General features: G+C 34.9%; 1 protein-coding gene across 7 annotated transcripts in view; it reads left to right on the top strand.

The window, feature by feature from the left end:
• The window catches only part of LOC138693160 (putative zinc finger protein 66), a 31,408-nt gene that overhangs the window by 3,328 nt on the left and 14,669 nt on the right, over positions 1-13,411 (top strand). Inside the window, exons 1-4 of one of the 7 annotated variants that reach the window (XM_069816853.1) lie at positions 1,675-8,629; positions 9,022-9,119; positions 9,781-9,924; positions 13,142-13,224. In XM_069816853.1, coding sequence (XP_069672954.1) covers positions 9,027-9,119; positions 9,781-9,924; positions 13,142-13,224 — 320 coding nt within the window. In that variant the 5' untranslated portion in view covers positions 1,675-8,629; positions 9,022-9,026. Of the gene's footprint in view, positions 1-1,674; positions 9,120-9,780; positions 9,925-13,141; positions 13,225-13,411 lie in introns of those variants that run through there. The other 6 variants (XM_069816854.1, XM_069816852.1, XM_069816857.1 and 3 more) reach the window with 6 other exon arrangements.

Below are 13,411 nucleotides of genomic sequence, written 5' to 3' on the forward strand. Positions count from 1 at the left end.
CGCGCCGACGTGTAGCACATGATGAAAAAAAGGGGGGTATCGGGGCTTCAAGCCCCGATGAAGATCCCACGTGTAGCACATGATGGAAAAAAGCGGGGTGTCGGGGCTGCAAGCCCTGACGAGGGGTGTCGGGTACTGAAAAGTGCCTTTTCGAAAACATGATGCGCATTTAACAAATGCAGACTCTGCTCTTTTCTGATTATTTGTAGGCACTGAAAAGTACCTTTCGGTAAGATACCGATTTTCGTCAGCATGAGAAATATTAGCAAGTCTCCTCGCTTGGTCCTGCCTTACCGATATCGCTGCTAAAGTTATGCACGGCGAAAATACCGACGAACGATTCCATGTTGCTGATAGAGTAACACAGTCACACATCCAACCCTTTCGCACGTCGGCACAAAATTGTCGCCACGCCAAGATGTCCAGCGTCACCTGTTAATTTCGCCACCCCTTCTTTCTCTGATTGGCCTTTCGTGGCTTAGGTCCCGTTAACTCTACGCTCCTTTACTCCCCCACCCGCCCGCCATCTAGTCGCATGAATTTAGATTAATAGGGATATCTTATGGGAAGTTTTACCGTCAGATGGCAGGAGGTCCCATGCGGCGCAACATGTTGTAGGGCTATGTTTTGTCCGTTGCTTACGAGATTATACAAGCTGGCGCATAGAGCTTGAAAAACGAGTCTCAAGTGGTTCCCTCGTAATGCCAATTCCGCCGCTCGGAGCGCTGTTCTGCCCTATATATTCATAGCAGAACACTTAAAAGACATTGACATTTGGGACATTTAAAGGACTCATCATTGCTTATTAAATGCTTCGTACAATATTTTATGGGCAATAGACGTAATTTGCAAACTTCTACTCCTCAATTATATTACAATAAAAGGCTGTCATTCTTGATATTAAAACATATTACATATAAACTGAGGGACTGTCTGCTCTGTACTTCAGTTCATACACCAAACATTTCCGGAAATAAATTAACTTGACATCTTACATATACGCACTATAGCCTACTCTTTTCACCCAATATTATTAATATTGTTATTAAATAAGATATTGCAACTAATTAAGGTACTGCATTATCTTTAATTTCCATGAATTCATAATTACGCATTTGCAAGAAGGCCTAACTTTTCCCTCTCTTTTTAAAAAAAATACGGACGTCACAATAACTGAGAAGTATAATTATTGCGCGATTTTTTCTTGCAGTGGTGAAAACATTTCTATAGGCCTACTGATTAATCTATTGAGCATAGTAATAGTAAACGCTGTAGTATTTTAGTGCGTGTACGCCTACTTAGCTCTTGTAAAACGAAATTTTCACTTTCACTTTCAACGGAACACTCACTTATATTCAGCTCTTGTATCTTGCAGTAAATTATCCATTTGTGATCATCTTTCCAATATAACCTCCCATTGAAACGACCACTTAAAATCATGAGCTAGAATTTATTATTTTAAAAACATTTCCACGTACATACTGTGATAATTGTTATGAACCACAATACAAAAGACAACACTGTGAAATTGGATTAATTTACCAAGATCAACATCAATACCGGTAGTATAAAATCACATATAGGCCTAGGCTATATTATTTCATTACTTTATGGTATTAATTAGAAGGATTAATTTTAAGAATTACAAATATGCTGAAATAATTTATGACACCTCTTATAGAAATGTAAAAATATGTATGTACATTTTGAAACAATGGGTATAGCATCACTTGAAAATATTGAGCATTTTAACAGTAACTTGTAAATTGTTCCATCACGTTGTCTATAGTGTTAATTTATTGTAGCACTTTTAGAACGAACGTGGTTCACATACATAAGAAGAAATGACGATGGAATGAGTCGAACACATACAGTTTTCTTTAATTTTTAGCAAATGATGAAGTTGAATATATACTGTTACTTCATATCCTAACATAAGTAGAGTTGCCACCATAGATGTAACACTTGAAATGAATATAAAATAAATTAATGTAATGGTAATGATACAAGAATAAAAAGAAATTAGGCTAGACATAACCTCACAAAATTACAAACACATGCTAAAACAAAAAAAAAAAAAAAAAAAAAACTTTACGTATCCGTATATAATAAAACTAGATATTCCAGATATAATTTGTTTCACACGATAACCACCTCAGCCTATTTCGGCAGCAGCCATTATTAGTTACAGTTTGAGGTGCATTACCTAATCTCATACTAACCTTGTTAAGTTCTATAACCTAATTCACTGATAATTACGTAACAATACACAGGTCTAAAATACAGACAAATACACATTAATTACCTAATAAGTACAGCTTGAAGATAATTCATTACTTTTGTCGGTATTTTCTAAAAGAGAAAGGGAAAACAGTAACAACATTATCTTCAATGTTTACATCACGTCATTCACATTTTCATTAGGCCTATATCAGTAATGCTTGGTAAGTGAAACAATGCATGAAATTATTTTACATTTCGGGTCACATCATTCGAGAGTAGGAAAATGCAATTCGCCACTTTTAACATAGCATTGCTTGTTATATGAGAGAACTTTGACATTTACCTTAACCTATAAAGATACGACCTGTTGGTACCGAGTTCTTCAAATAGCAAAACACAGACAATTTTCGAATATAACTTAGCTGAACAAACTTCAAATAACACTGTAATATGCTTGGCATATTTATAATATTCGTACTCAATCAGTAATGCACAATTAATCGAACTATTTTCACGATGCACAATGCTTTGTAATGGTACTATTCATCATTTCATAGGGCAGAGAGGCGAACCTAGCGGCAGAAATTGTCATGACTCACAGAGACCTACTTTCGATCGTGCTATGCGCCAGCTTGTGTAATCCCGTAAGCAACGGTTTTGTCATATGCCTCAGTTGATTACGTTTTCCCGCTTGTTCGTTTTCTATGCGTGCCAAAATTATATTTACAGTTATTTTGTATAACCTAGTATAATTTAATATAATTCAATATTTTCTTACCTCATAATTAAATTTAATTTACAATAAATAATAACGTAAACCTGTACCGGTATAATATTCAGCGATTCCCCGAGATGGGTGGGGAAATCTGCAGTATGCAGAATATAAATACGAGTAAATTGAATGTTCATGAACCTAAACGAGAACTTTGAGAAAAATATGCACGAATAAAAAAATAGGAAATATGTCGAAAGTGTTATTGCCCTCTTTAATAATTAGTATTTAAGAACCGTACGCTAAAAACAGGATATGCAGCCACCAATGTGTTTTTTTATAGGGAAGAGACTATCGAGATTGAATTCCTTGCATTTTTTCTGTAGTTGCAGAAAGATCAAATGCAATTTTTAATAAGATGGTATAATATGATCGCAGTAGTATCACGATTAGTCGTGTGTTTTGTAGGTTAAGGACATGCAGTTTTGAATACTATGTAGGATGAGTTTGAAAATTTGAAGTTAAAACATGGTTTTAATAATTAGGGTATAGTACATTAAAAACATTATTCACGAAATGGGTTCCACTACGGATTGTCCTGGATAATAAACATCCCAGTTTATCGAGAGTTTACTGTAGGCGTAAACTTCGGAGACTCCTACAACTACTGCATATAATCTAAGCTAACACAGCTCGCTATCAAGGTTGAATAGGTTTTTATCAGGGGCGGCTTTGGAAGAGGGACTGCGGAGCTGCAGCACCCCCAGACATTTGTGGTTCATGTCTCGTTTTATGTTGTGAAATACATTTATTATACAGTCTCTATTTAGCGGCTCGAATTTTTTTTTAAATTTCGCTCTCATTGACATGTACGCAATCGTTAGTGAAGTCACTTTCTCCCCTGGTGCTGCCAGAGCGAAGCCAGAGACAAGGACTATAGGGTGAAGCCACTTCCTCCTCTGGAGCTGCCAGTCTCGTCTCGGATGTTTTGCGCGTTAGTTTTACCCCTCCCCCTGCTGCCCCTTGCCGTGAATCCAGAGTTTCCAGGCGCTGCATCATTTGCAGCAGCTTGTCAGTAGCGCGCAGTTTTAAATACATTTTCTTTAATGTTGTGAGTATAACAAGTGCAACAATGTTTAATTATGTACAATATTTACAGTCTATTCAGTTCAGTACCTTAGCAAAATCAGGAGAAATGTGAAATTAAGTGCCCATCAGTTGAATCTCATAATGGAAAGAGCCCTAAACAAAATACAAAGGCTCGCATATTTTTTGCTAATTTATCCAGTATCCCTGCTTTCTTCTCTCGATCTCCACACAGTCTGTATTAGATTAATGTGTTTCAAAGACAATTCCATCAGCTGGGGCAATAAGATGGAGTTTTAAAATAAGAACAGTAAATATTGTTCATGAGAAGGAGCCATTGCTAGAGAGTTTTCAAATCATAATGGAATCTGAAACATCTAACATCACAATAAATTAGGCAAGCACGGAACAGTGCATAGTTGAGCAGCGAGATCTGTGAAAATGAAAACCCTAAAAAGCGTCGTAAGGTCGAAGGGATTCAGACACAGGTTGCGGCAGACAAGGAAGTGTATAACCTCATTATCACACAAGCTAACACCCGATTCCAGTTCATAGATCATCTGATATTATCTTCTCTTCTGTGTCAAGAAAAATTTGAATGCTACAAAAGCTCATTTCCTGAAAGTGACCTAAATGTATGTGTGAAGCTTTTTCCAATGTTCGATAAAGACAAACTAAAAACGGAACTCACTGTGTTGTATCAGAGACAAAAATTCAGAAATATCAGTGGCGCAGTCAAGCTCTTGCGGTTTCTTCTATCTGAGAACTTGCAGGCCTCATTTTCAGAAGTTGTGAAACTACTACGCATAGCTATCACTATAAGCTTACCAACGACACTTCCGAACCAGAACGTTGCTTTTCGTGTTTGAAGAGAGTAAAATCCTATCTTAGAAATATGATGAGAGAAGTGACCGCATTAGCTATGTTTTCCATTGTAAAGACTATGTTAAACGACATACCGGATTTTAATAAGGAGATGATTCAAAAGTTTGCAACCTACAAGACAAGGCGTATGGAACTAATCTTTAAATAAAATAAGTAGCTTGGTTTATTTTTGTATGCAGCCCCCCTTAATTCAATACCCACGAGCCGCCACTGGTTTTTATGAAATTTTCTTTTTCCTCTTCCAAAATGAAACTGTAGTCAACAATTACTTACTTGAAGTAGTTACTTTCATTTAAGAGCTAGCACTTTCGAGGCGCAATTTAATTACTTATATTTTTTAAGATTTAAAGCATATATTCAGAATATTTCGGGATCTGATTGAAGACAAAAAGCTTTCCCTTGTGTTTACATATAGGAACATAACAAAAATTTGCCATTTTTAGTTGTTTTTAAGAGTATTTAATATACTAATACACTACATATTATATCCTCAATGTTTATATACCGAAAAACAAATGCACACGCAAAGCGCATCCCTCATAGTACACGTGTGCTCTCTGTTGGTGCTAGTTCAGGATATCCCTATTTATGCACTTAAAATACAACTTAAAATCGCTTCATTATAACATATATATATATATATATATATATCCCTCAACATTATTACAAACGAAAAAATATTACTTTCACGATGATTTATCTTAAATACCATCACGTCTACACAGTAATTTATTCTTCATGATTGACACTTGCGTCCAGCATGTTGCATTTTTTCCTTCTTCGTGAATATATATACGAGTTCCGAATTTTTTCACCCAAGAACACGTGTTCTCCAGAGAGACTGCTGAGGACTAGAGGATTCAACACATGAAGAAGAATAACAACAAGGACATAGAAAAACAGAATACCACCCCATGAAGGGAAGGAGAGAGAGAGAAAGAGAGAAGACAGGAGGGAAAGGAAGAGGGAAATTACCCTCAAGCAGGTAATTCTTTTTCCCCCCACAGCTTATGTTATCGTACCCCTCACCCCTTTATTATCCATAATTCCCACCGTCCCTTAGTGACTTGGGGAGGGGATGGAAGGTGCAATCCATGTTCTAAAATTTTCCCAATACAAACTGAGCAAATTTTCAGCATTCCTGATAACTGAGAAATTACAGTGCTATTCTTGCAGTTGTTTCTTGTTGGCAAGCCTGATTATGATAGTGACGTATGTATTGGTAATCCTCATTTTTTGTGATAATTTTGGAAGTAAAAATCGTCGTAAGTAATTTGTGATACTATATTGTGCAGATTGACGGATTGTCTCAAAGGGCACGGAAGACAAAGTATACAGGATGAGCTTACTCCATTGGATGGAGTGAAGCCGCTTTGATGGACCTGACACTGTCTTGTTACTACCAAAACATTGCAAAATAGCTAGCACCTAATAGAAGATCTTATGATAATAGACATCCCATACGTCCCTAATATCCTAGACGAGTCACGGTTTATTTTTCATCTCGTAACACAGAATTGCCAACCATGTATTTTTGCAAAAATTGGAAATCTGTCGTCAATAAATAACATAGGCAACATAAATAATTACATACAAGTTGATTAAATTGACAGAGAGTACAGAAAATTGACTGAGAGGGCAGAGATTGGCTTGAAGGAACAGAGAGTAGATTGAAAGGATAGAGAGATGATTGAGACTGGACAGAGAGTGGACTGAAAGGACGGAGAGTAGACTGAGAGATCAAAGATTGGATTGAGAGGACAGAGAGTGGACTGAGAGGACAGAGCTTGGACTGAGAGATCATAGAGTGGACTGAGAAGACAGAGAATGGACTGAGCAGACAGAGTGGACTGAGAGGACATGGAGTGGAGTGAGAGGACAGAGAGTGGACTGGTAGGACAGAGAGTGTAATGAGAAGACAGAGGTTACACTGAGAGGTTAGAGAGTTGACAGAGTGGGCTGAGAGGACTTAGAGTGGACTGATAGTAAAGAGAGTAGACTTAGAGGACCGAAATAGGACTGATAGGACAGAATGAACTGAGAGTACAGATAGTGATCTGAGAGTATAGAGAACGGTCTGAGAGGAGAGAGTGGACTGAGGGGACAGAGTGGACTGAAACCACAGTCTACTATATACAGTCGCGAAGTTTGAGGTGATTTTTTGCAAATCTCGTGATAAAGCGCTCCAAGCGGTTAGCAACTAGAAACAAAAGACTGTCCACGGTCGACTTTGGACTGTGTCGTATTTCCATCGAGTGCTAGCTCGTTGCGTATTTCACATTGATGCTTGTGAAATGTTCATTATTGATTGTAATGAAAATGTTAATGGCTAAAATACAATAATTGGAATAATAATATTTTCCTAGAGACGAAAAAAAATTAAGTTTGTTTTAATGAAATTTATTGATCACGTTTTATTTTCAATTCTGGTGGGATTATTATTGCTTAGGCTGACTTTCCTTTTCAAAGGTTATGTTTTAAATTATAGTTGTTAATTTTGTTGTTATTTTTATTTGTTACTTTACTAGAGACGTAGAAAAAGTCTTTTACAATAAAATTTATTGATCACGTGTTATTTCCAATTCTGGTGTGATTATTATTGCTTAACCTCATCCCACTTTGTTAACTACGTAGCCTACACTACAAGTACCGGTACACGTAAATTACTCCATTAATTCATATTTCCATTATTATTGTTGTAAAGGGAAATGCAAATTAATATTTATTGGTTTCATAGTTAATTATCGCTATAATCTTGACTGAGTGAAGCGATTATAGTAAATTTCAGTTCGTTTTGCACAAACAAAAATAATATTAACCTATTTCTTGCAGGTATCTTCGAGTTTATGGTGGAATTTAATATACTTTATTAAAATAATGAAATTAACTTTATGCATTTAATATTTCAATAAGGGAAGGAAGGTGTTAATTTTTCCAAAAGAACACAACGAAAGTGTAACATATTTTGTTGTCTACTAGGCGAGAGATCTGCGATGATGAGGCGATAGTTGCGATCCTAGTGGTGGGCAACTACCCATGTTTGCATTTTTACTACATATTGAGCTTCGCGACTGTATATAGTAGACTGTGCTGAAACTGCTTAGAGTGGACTGATAGGACAGAGAGAACTGAGAGGACAGAGTGGACTCAGAATAGAGAGTGGACTGAGGGAACAGGGGGGGGGGGATTGAGAGCAGAGAGAGTGGGCTGAGGGGACAGAGAGTGATTACAGAATGGTCCGAGAGGACATGAAGTGGACTGAAAGAACAGAGTGAACTGAGAGGACAGAGTGGACTGAGATTGGAGTGATTGACAGAGAGTGGACCGAGAGTACACATAGCGGAATGAGAGTACGCACAGTGAAGTGAGAGGACACAGATTTGACTCAGGACAGAGATTTTTTTTATTTTAGTAGGTTATTTTACAATGCTTTATCAATATCTTAAGTTATTTTAGCGTCTGAATGAGATGAAGATGATAATGCGGGTGAAATGAGTCCGGGGTCCAGCACCGATTGTTACCCAGCATTTTCTCATATTGGGTTGAGGGAAAATCCCGGAAGAAACCTCAACCAGGTAACGCCCCAACCGGGAATCAAACCCGCTCTAACTGTTACTCTACAGGCACAGGACAGAGATTGGACTGAGATTAGAGTGGACTGAGAATACAAAGAGATTTGACAGAGAACACTGAGAGTGGCATCCATAGAGTGTATTCAAGAATGTAAGTAGATAAGTTATTGTAGAAGTTAAAAGCAGAGAATAAATTAGTTACTGAAGTGCTTATTAAACGTAGAATAATTAGGCTATGTATGGATGAAGGTATTAGAGGTTGAAGTATTTTATGCTAGAGTAAGACAACTATTTACAAGAAGCCATGACTGGACGAGTCTCAATTATTGACGAAGTGTCTAGTAAGTTTGTTTTGATGTAATTTTATTTCGACAGTCCCTAATACTAGCAAATAGCTAATTCCAGGGTCTTGGCAGGTCTATTGTGAAAGTAGATGAGTATGGTTAAGAATTGTGTGAATTAGAGGGTAGCAACTTGTAATAAAATTTTCTCAACAACTCAGTTTCTATAAATCACTCTCAGTTACATGACCTCTTCTTTCAGTTGTGATGAATTTAATCAAAATGGAACCTGAGAATGATTCTTTGGACTTACTACAAGACAACACATACAAATTAAAAGAAAATAAGGCTTCTTCAGAGGTAAAGTGAAAAGTCTCCCTGTTTCTATATTTGTTTGTTTAAAAGTGCCAGAAAAGGATGTATTTGTTATTGTTCTGACATTGATTAATAAAATATCTTACTCGAAAACACATTTGCACATATGGTGTACTATATATATATATACTATGAAGAGCTTGCGGGAAAAAGGATGAATGTCACATTTCTATTAAGGATTACGTAATGATCTAATTGAGTCTATAACTGCAAGATATAGTGCTGTTTCTATAGAAAAAAAGGAAAGGATTACTGTATTCGTGGTGATAATTCTCTTTTTTACCATTTTTCATAAGAACAACATTAAATTTCGCAGTAATCCATTGAATTAGATAATGACATTAACCTTAAGAAAACTGTGACATTCATCGTTTTTCCCGCAAACTCTTCATATATATCAGATTATTGTACACACATCATAGTATGTAAATTATTTGCACAAGGAAAAGCTGGCCCATTATCAGTGATTGCCTGTGTCCCCAAGATCTTGTTCCCTTTTTGCCTTCAGTTGTCTTATCTAACTTGTTGCCTGTGTGCAGAGATATAGCCAATAATGGCATGCAGAATCAGATTGACGGCTGTTAAAAATTAAGTCAATTTTAAAACAGCGGAATAAAATCATTCATATTGTCATTTTATTCCATAGGAAGGGAATTTATCGCATCTGGAAGTGATGGGAATGAAGGCAGAATGCATGGACCACAGTTCCGAAATCAAATCAGAAATAAAAGTTGAAGACACTCCAGCGCCTACGACCTTTGAATTCGTGAGATGTGAAATTGATGTACAGGTAGTGAATTTTTAATATGTCAAAACCATTAACTTTTTTCTTGTTTCCAATAGTTTGTAAACTTGAAATTCCTCCATTTTTAGATTTGGAATAGAATAATAATTCGCTAATATATATTTCCGGTAGTTAATAGAGTACTATCTGGAATATATGAACGAAGTTATTGTGCCTAGGGACAGGATTTCATTTAACTTTACAAAATTTTTCTTCATTGCTAGACATTCATCGATAGGTTTATCCAAAACTCACATGAGATTTGGAAGTTATCTAACTAACTGTTTTAAGAAATAAGTTTATAGAAAATAATAATAACAATAATAATAATAATAATAATAATAATAATAATAATAATAATAATATTAATAATAATAATATAATAATGCAACTTTGTTCATAACAATTTGGTTTTTTTTTGTTACAAACTGATCTGTGAAAATACGCCACACTGTTGAGTAACTCAACTTCTGTCCCTTCTCAAATTGATTCACAGTATATTGGTATAATCCTTTTAGAACGTTTTTTATAATTTTCTGGACTTGCATTTATGAAATCAGCATTAACACCGTCTGTTTCGGATTTTGATCTGCCCCAACTCTCTTTCTCTCTCACGAAACTGTTTTTATTTTATTTTTTTTTTATTTTACAAACTTTCACAATGACAAATTTCAGTTTCCCTCGCTCAATCCATTTCGAGATGTGAATCTTCTAAGTCCACTGAAACTATTTGTATTATATATTATTACCGAATAAGACCAATTTGCATTTGTGTAGGAAGGGAATTTATCGCATCTGAAATTGACGGACATGAAGACAGAATGCGTGGACCAGAGTTACGATATCGAATCAGAGATAAAGATTGAAGAAACCACACCAGCGCCTATTAGCTTTCCTATATGGTTAAAACCGAAGTTGATGAGAGTGGTTCACTGTCAATATACACATATAAGTATCAGTAATATATTTTTAAGTATGTCAGACGTATTAACAGTCTCACTTTGCATTAACTCTTTTCCCTTTTTTCCATAACTTTTACAAATTAGACGGTTTTCATTTAGTTTTGGAATAACATAATAATTTGCAAATATATATTTCTGGTAAGGATAGGGTTGCCAACTTTTTTTGAAGAAAATACGGGAGATTAAGGAATCGACAAAATTTCACATATAAAATAGGCAAATTATTCTTTATTCTACACTTTAACAGCTAGGCTTAAATTAAGAGTATTTTGAGACAGATTTTGTCTCGCGTAATATATGAAATCGACTGCAGTTTTCAGCTCTGATTTGATTAAATGTGTCGTGCTCATGTTTCGAATATCTGTCCAATTATTATTTATGATATGTAATACCCTCTTTGTATGAGCATTACTACTTGATATGCTTAGAACAAAACTAGCCAGTTTTTTTTCCATATTTGTAACGTTATTTCTGTTTGATTTTAAAACCCATTCTTGCCAAGCATTACATTCTATAAATCTACATATTTTAATGTGTCTCTTGTTCAACAAACCTCATCATATAAACAAATCACGAAAAAATCAAATGTTTAGAATAAAATTTTTTACATTATATAAAAATAAGGGAGAAGAATGCTCGAAGAGTAGAATAATATGGGAGCCGGGAGACTTTAAAAATTACGGGAGATCCCGGGAAATATGGGAGAGTTGGCAACCCTAGGTACGGAACAGGGAATTGTCTCGAATACACAGAGAGAATTGTGCGTAGGAAGACATTTCATTCTCAGTTTACGATTTTTTTTTTATTTGTTACTGATGTAGCAATTCCTATGCTATATATTGAACGATGAGTTGAAACAGATGTAAATGTTTATACAATACAAACAAAAGATTTGGAAGTCCTCTGACTTTGTTATGAAGTAAGTTTATTGAAAATTATGGTAGTGTAATAATAATAACAATAATAATAATAATAATAATAATAATAATAATAATAATAATAATAATACTAATAAAATTAATAGTAATTGCAACAATAGTAATAATAATAAAAGTAATCTTCTTCTTCGTTAGTTACTACAAATTCATAGAAGTTTTGACTTTCTCAACTACTTTCCGCCATTCATTCCTGTTTTGGCCAATTCCTTATTTCCATCTTTCTTATGTCTTCTAGGACAATATCTATATATCTGTTTTTTTTGGTCTTTCTCTGTTCCTTATGTTTATTGGTTGCCAGTCATAGATCTGTCTATTAACCTATCTTCGTTCTTGCTGTTTATATGTCCAAACCAAGCTAGTCTTTTCGCTTTATATAGTTTATTATTATTATTATTATTGTTATTAATGAGTTTGTTTAATTCATTATTATTCCGAATTCCCCAAATGCCAAATAATTATTTCATCATCATCATCATCATCATTATTATTATTATTATTATTATTATTATTATTATTATTATTATTATTATATTTTTTTCCCCTTATAACAGAGATGGGTGTGTTCTGTTATATAGAAATCTGTGAAAATATGCAACACTGTTGGAACATCTCATCTGCTGTCCCCTGGCAACCTAATTCACAGTGTGCATTTCATATTCTGATTTTTTTTATAATGTTCTGGACTTACAGTTAAAATCGGCATTTACGTTGTTTCCCATAGTCTTCAATCTGCCACGAAATCTGTCCTTCAATTGTTTTTCAATCTGCACAATTATGATAAATTCCAGCTTCCATACCTGAATTCATTTGGGGTTATAAATCTTCTGAATCCGCAGCAACAATCTGTATTACATATTAATTTGCACATGTGGTGACAAAACCTCTCTTTTCTGCTATCTTATGTCAAAAGGAGAAGTCGTGTTAGATAGTCTGCATCTTGAGGTAATAAAACCTTCAACAGCAAAATATATTAATGTTTGAATGTATAACCTGTTTACCGTTTGTATACATAAAATATTCTTGCAAATTCTGATCACTGTCCTGTAGGCCATTTATACATGACAGGTACATATTTTCAAGATTGAAACTTGATTTCACTGCGTTACAATACAAGCAAACAGCCTGAATTTAAGGAAGGATGTATTAAATACGTAAATCAATGCAGTTAGGGGGAAGATATTAGGTTTTATGTAAAAGTCATTCCAATCTTGCCGAAAAAGTAGATTGGAATGATTAGGTTTGAATACTGAGATGTCTGAAATGGGAAACCAAAGACACATATGGTCAATTAAAACTATCTTCATTATTTACTCATTTTTCCAGGAAGATTTGTTCGCTGTGGCCAGAGTTCAGCAGGAACAGAAAGTGGAAATATCTTCAGAAGAGGATGAAGTGTTGACTGAGAAGTGAGTATACTGTGCTGCTTTTGCTTCTTCCATTCTTTCATAACTTCATTTAATGATGACGAAAGGAATAAATCTTGTAATGTATGATACTATTTCAATACTGGTACATCTTATACTGAAATGACGTAATATTCACTAAAATGATCAGTAACTTGATAAGTAACACATTGCAACTCCTATATATCTG

Source organism: Periplaneta americana, chromosome 17, assembly GCF_040183065.1.
Source record: "Periplaneta americana isolate PAMFEO1 chromosome 17, P.americana_PAMFEO1_priV1, whole genome shotgun sequence".
Classification (NCBI taxonomy): domain Eukaryota; kingdom Metazoa; phylum Arthropoda; class Insecta; order Blattodea; family Blattidae; genus Periplaneta; species Periplaneta americana.